Source organism: Paramisgurnus dabryanus, chromosome 19 (genome assembly GCF_030506205.2).
Source record: "Paramisgurnus dabryanus chromosome 19, PD_genome_1.1, whole genome shotgun sequence".
Classification (NCBI taxonomy): domain Eukaryota; kingdom Metazoa; phylum Chordata; class Actinopteri; order Cypriniformes; family Cobitidae; genus Paramisgurnus; species Paramisgurnus dabryanus.
In genome coordinates, this window is record NC_133355.1 from 10,833,705 (window position 1) to 10,839,744 (window position 6,040).

The 6,040-nt window shown below is 35.3% G+C and overlaps 1 protein-coding gene across 1 annotated transcript; it reads left to right on the forward strand.

Moving 5' to 3' along the window:
- Positions 1-3,645: 3,645 nt before the first annotated feature.
- LOC135772034 (transmembrane protein 74) lies at positions 3,646-5,813 on the forward strand. Its single transcript, XM_065282255.2, has 2 exons — positions 3,646-3,783; positions 4,152-5,813. Exon 2 carries the CDS (start codon positions 4,191-4,193, stop codon positions 5,037-5,039), a length of 849 nt encoding a protein of 282 aa, XP_065138327.1. The 5' UTR covers positions 3,646-3,783; positions 4,152-4,190; the 3' UTR covers positions 5,040-5,813.
- The last annotated feature ends 227 nt before the right edge of the window (positions 5,814-6,040 follow it).

Consider the following 6,040-nt stretch of genomic DNA (forward strand, 5'->3'; position numbering starts at 1 on the left):
TTGTAAATAAATGTTATTTTTAGACTATATTAATTGGCAAAGACGCAAATACTCGACGTTTTTGTAAAGATATAAGTTATATAAAGGTGTGTTATGTTATGTGTCCGAGTTAAAGTGGAGTTATTTTAGTTAAGATTACCGGACAGGGTTTATTACTCCATCTTAATTATAATTGGGACATTTTTACAAACAAACCTTATAAAATACAATACTGGCGTGCATTTCGAGACAAAAGAATAGCACTCATATGTTAAGAGATGTCAGTATTTTAGTCAGTGATAAGTCCTGTTCGAGAAAACCGCCCAATAGTGTTTAATTCAATTACGTGTGATGTCTGAGGGAAATTTGGCAATTTTAGGGTATAAAGTCTTTCACCGTCCAGCTTTATTATATTAAACATGTTTTTATGTATGTATTTATATTCCTCTGTTTATCAAACCAGAGCGGTGATGATGTGGAGAGAGGCAGAGAGGGATACATGGCGAAAGAAGTTCTCCTAAATGGCCCTGGAGATGTTCTGACTGATTTTGGAGTGCTTTTGGACTGTTTTATTCCCTCTATTTAGATAAGACTTAATTCTGTATGTTCAGTCTGTATGATAAGTGAATAAAGCTTCTGTTTTTATGTGACTGAAGTTAATTATTTGTTAACAACACCAGCATAAATTATTTGATAAATAATTTTAAAAAGTTTATTAAGTATTCCCAAATAATAAATATTAATTGAAGTAACACATAAAACATTGAGTAAATACTTAAAATTTAATTGACAGAGTCTTTGCTGTAAGTTTTTAAAGATTCAACTGATTAAAACATTTTAGTTGAATGAACTATAAAGCTAGTTGAGCAAACATACTTTTTTATATTTGAGTCAAAATTGGGCCAACTAAAAAACATCAATCCAGGTAACACTTTGGAGTCAGAAATTGAGTGAACGTAAAATTTCTGTGGAACTAGTTACTAAAAAATAATTCATTGAGCCAACAATTTATTTTTTACAGTGTGGGAAATTTGCATATCACGTGGCTCGTATAGTTACTTAAAATGTCATGCTAGATTAATTTTGATTGTTATAGTAGTTGGCATTACTTATGTTTTTTTTTTCATACATTTAAGTTCACCTGGTAACTTAATTTGTTGTGTTACACATACTAAATATGTTAAATAGAGGTTGAAAAGTTATGAATACTAAGTTTTTCGTGTTTAATAATTACTTTAATAAGTAATGGTTGTTCAGCCAACGAATCACTTTTTATTCAACACTCTTAAAACTAAAGACGCTTAAACATTTTTGACTATATGGTTTCATAAAGAACCTTTAACATCCGACAAACTTTTAAGAAACTTTGACTGAGTGATTCTTTGGGGATCCAAAAATATTTCTCATACTGTAGCATTGTTGTGAACAACTTTGTATAGACAATTTTAACAGTAACAATATAAACAAACGGCTTTCGTGGAACAAACGTAAATTCCGGTAAACCTTGCAAATAATCAATAACAACTGAGTCATTTTAGAGTGGTTTATTTCTGATAGCAAGCAAAATAAACAACAAGTAGATTACCTTAGTTTAGCTTAATTGTATCAAAATGTGAACTGTGTAAAATGTGTATGTAACGTTTACACTTTTAAATACAGATTTATGGCTGCCAAACCTCCCCTTACTTAGCACTGATCCATGATTGCCATCTCCCATTGTGTTTAGGAAACCAATTGTCTATAGCATCTTTATTTTATTTTTTTATTTAATCTGTTGATTGTGTCCCTTGTTATACACTTTTAAAGAAAGAAAGAAAGTATAATGTTGCTTTCACTATTTTAACTACAAGCCCCCTTCTTACAGTATTTTTTGCAGAGAGCAAAGGTTGCTTTTGTGTTTCTTTCTTAACAGAACAGGTTGTAGTTTCAGATGTCCCAGTCTAACCTTCTCTGTGTATTTGGCTTCTCCAACAACGCTATTTTTAGCTCTGTTCTTATTACAAAAAAGATCCATCTGCAGAAATGCCACTTCAGACACTAGCGGATAAACAAAACACATAACACAGTGAGAAATAATGTGTCACGTCTAAATCTCAAAAGTTCCAAGTAAACTTAACGCTTAAGGCTGAACAGGAAATAGCTGACATACTGTTGGATACGGAAATTTCTGTCTGGTTTTTGCTTGTTAAAACTGTCATTTCATATTGTCAAAGGCAATCTCACAGCCATCTCTTGGCAAATTTGGTGAAAGGATGTTTAGGAACACTGTGTGATATGCAATCATTGTCATACACTGCAAATATTGTGTGTTTGTTTGTTGGTTTGTTTGTTTACCTAGGTGGTCTTTGTTAATTTAGCTGGTAAGTGATTAATATACAGTTTATAGATTAATATAGAGTTTATTTATCAGAGTGCCTGCTTGCCAGCCTTTAACATAATGCAATGTGAAGCGTATGATTGACAGAGTGAGAATAAAGACTATTTAAAATTTGAACAGGAGGCAGATTCTCATAAATGTCAGATTTGCAGCTTATGCTCTAGTAATATTTCACCATCATATAAGCATAGCAATATCTTTTATGAGGTTTAACCAGTTGATGTCACTAGTCACGTTTAATTCTGTCGTGTATGCGCTGAGTTTGGCACAGTAAGAGGAGAAAATCAGTCAGGCACACTTGAATTATGACCTATGGCTAAACAACCGTCTGCTGAAATCACACCAGTCAACCATGAGAGTGATGGTACTTCTGAATTCATGTGCTGTTTAAAAAAAACATGACAGTGTAGCAAATGATTATTATTTGAAATCAAATGTAATCAGTAGGACCCTTGCTGAAAAAATGTCCAAATTATTTTTCCAATTATTTTTCTAATGCAAATACTATTATGAGCCATAAGCTGTTTACCATTCAAAATAAAAGTCATTAATGTGAAGTGTTTTGGCCCTTATTTGGATTAAATGGTGTTTTGTTAGTCCCCATCCTGCATGTAACATCTCACCAATAGAGCCCAACACATTACCAGTAGAAACCCACAGAGAGCATTAAAGTTTCATTTAAAGCAATACAATTCCCATTACAATCATTAAATCTGTCATTTCTATCATGATTTTTAGCAGAGACACTTTTTTGTTGACATGCCTTGCCATACAATACCATCAAATAAAAAATTATATGCAGTATTTGTGTGTAAGTAAACTAATATCGAAACTAAATGGTTAATCACAATATAAGTCACAGACTGTATTACCAAAGCATACTACAGGATTTATTAGTTTATTATTTCACTATAGTTAACACCACAGAATACGATATTATAGCTACAATAGCACAGTGTAAGCCTATTTAATATTATATAGTACAGTACTAAAATTTACAGTCACATTTTACCATAGTAAATATGAAAGTATACTACATGCCGTTATTCAATTCACTATACAGTTGTTAAAAATACAGAGTATGATATTATAGTCATTAACAGTTTATTAATTTACGGTCTCTCTCTCTCTCTCTCTCTCTCTCTCTCTCTCTCTCTCTCTCTCTCACACTCTCTCTCTCTCTCTCTCTCTCTCTCTCTCTCTCACACTCTCTCTCTCTCTCTCTCTCTCTCTCTCACACTCTCTCTCTCTCTCTCTCTCTCTCTCTCTCTCTCTCTCTCCACCCCTCGCTGGTGTTGCTTCTCTGAGAGGCACGCGGCGCCTCGAGGAGACCGCGGAGCTCTGCGCGTGGGAGGAACAGCACGAGCCTCTCCTTTAATTACCGGAGCGCAGCCCCAGGAACGCGCGCGAGACGCTGCTGGGTGCAGGTACGTGGACGCTTTATTTTCTGTCAGAGTTGTCAGAAAAAAGCATTTTTTACTATACTTTGTGAAGATTGTTATTTTTCTGTTCAGCTGATGTTGCGTTTACGCGGATTTTTAGATGAAGCATTTATAGTGTTATTGAAAAGATTAAAATAAGGTAGCGCAGTTTATTTCAGTAAACGTTTGGGCTTTAAGATATTTAAAGAAAAAGATCAGTTTAAGTGTGCAGTTATCCTTGTATTTTGTAATTAAATAAAGTTTTTTAAAAGTTTTTCAGAAACAATTTCTAGAATAATTTTGTGTGAATTAAAATATAAATGTTCTGTATTTTTATTGCCTATTATAATTGTTGGTTGTTCTTCACGGTACAGGTGCTATGAGATGAATAATAACGAAATCAAAGTGATGAAATGGCCGATCTCAAAGTCCTCTTTTGTGGTCAAGGCAGTGTACAGACTGAAAATAAGCACCTTCATCGGTCCATAAAACACCAGCAAAGTCCTCACTTGGTGTGCACAGATGAAAGGTCTCTTTCCAATGAAGAGTGCTGCCAGGCGTATCAGGACGAGAATGTTAATGAAGCCAATGGGCTTTCAGAACCATGGACAGCGACTCTGCCAATTGGACGACTTCACAAACTCAATGAATGGGGATTTGATGAAGAAGTTCATGTATGTTATGACACAGAGTACGAAACGGCTTTGCCTGACCCCACTGAACAGAAAGATGGCCTGTTAGCGGAGGACATCAACTATGACAACTTTAGTTGGAATTCACACAGAGATCTCCAAGACGGTGCCCCGGAAAGTTCCCTGTTGTCGGTTGACGACTTCTTGGTGGATTCATCGGAAAAATCTGTGGATTATGGATTTATAGGTGCTGTTGCCTTTTTAGTTACTGGGATCTCTTTGGTTGTGATCTCCTACACCGTCCCACGTGATGTAAAGGTGAACCCAGACACCGTGTCTGCCCGGGAAATGGAACGTTTAGAGCGTGAGAACGCCCGGGTGGGTGCTCATCTGGATAGGTGTGTGATCGCCGGGCTTTGCCTCCTCACGCTTGGAGGCGTTGTACTGTCAACCCTGCTCATGATTTCTATGTATAAAGGAGAGATGATCAGAAGACTAGCGTTTGCATACTCCAAACACCAAGCTAGACTTTACGGCTCTATAAATTTTAGGGCTGGAGAAGGTCAGACTGACGCTCCTTCGCTTTTGTCACTTGATGAAGATGAAGTTTCTGTTGAAGTCCTCAGTTGAAGAAAGCTAAAACTTGAGTAGAACATAAAAATGCCGAAATGCTCTTGAAAACAAGCTCTTCAGATACAAATAACATAAACAATGTGTTAAACTATTATTTAAAGGGGACATATCATGAAAATCTGAATTTTAAAGTCCTATAATTGGGTCCCCAGTGCTTCTATCAACCTAGAACATGTGAAAAAGATCAACCCTGTAAATTAGTTTTGGTAAATCATTTTCTGCAAGTGTTTAAAAAATTGGTAATTGAAATTTGGCTCCCCTTGTGATGTCATAAGGGGATAATTCCACCCCTTAACCCTGCACTATCCAACCACTGCACTGCCATTAACTGCAGAATTTAGCTCATTTGCATTTCAAAGGACACAAAATGGCACATTTTGTTTTCACACCTACAAAGTGTCAATTTTAACATGGTATTAAAAAACTATTTTTATGGTCTTTCGAGCTAGAACTTCACATACATACTCTGGAGACACCAAAGATTTATTTGACATCTTAAAAATGTCTGAAATTTCTGAAATGTCCCCTTAAAGGATACACTGTTAACATGTTTTATCAGGTTATAGCTATTTCTGCAACATGTGATACTTTTTATGAGTTTAATCAAGTAAAAAATATTTATATGAGTGAACAAACATAACTTTGGGTCATATCAGGTAGACATAGATATTTACAAGTAAATGTTGTAGAAAAGAAGATACATTTCAGAAACACTGAGATTAGTCTTCACGTGAAAAATTTGCTTGTGTGAATCTGAATTTTTTTCCAAAGCATATGTTCTTGTAAATATACAGCATGATTTGCAGGAGCAGTTATGTAAGCCTCTTTATTCATGTGAGCGTTCGGGATGTTTCTTCAACTTTTGCTTTATTCAGCAAGACAGTCATAATTATTCCAGGACCACTAACTGCAAAGTCATTTGTCACACTGGGAAAGTAAAAGGGTTTTTCTTTAATTTCTTGGCAGCTTTATGTAAGCCACTTCCATTAGGAGGGACA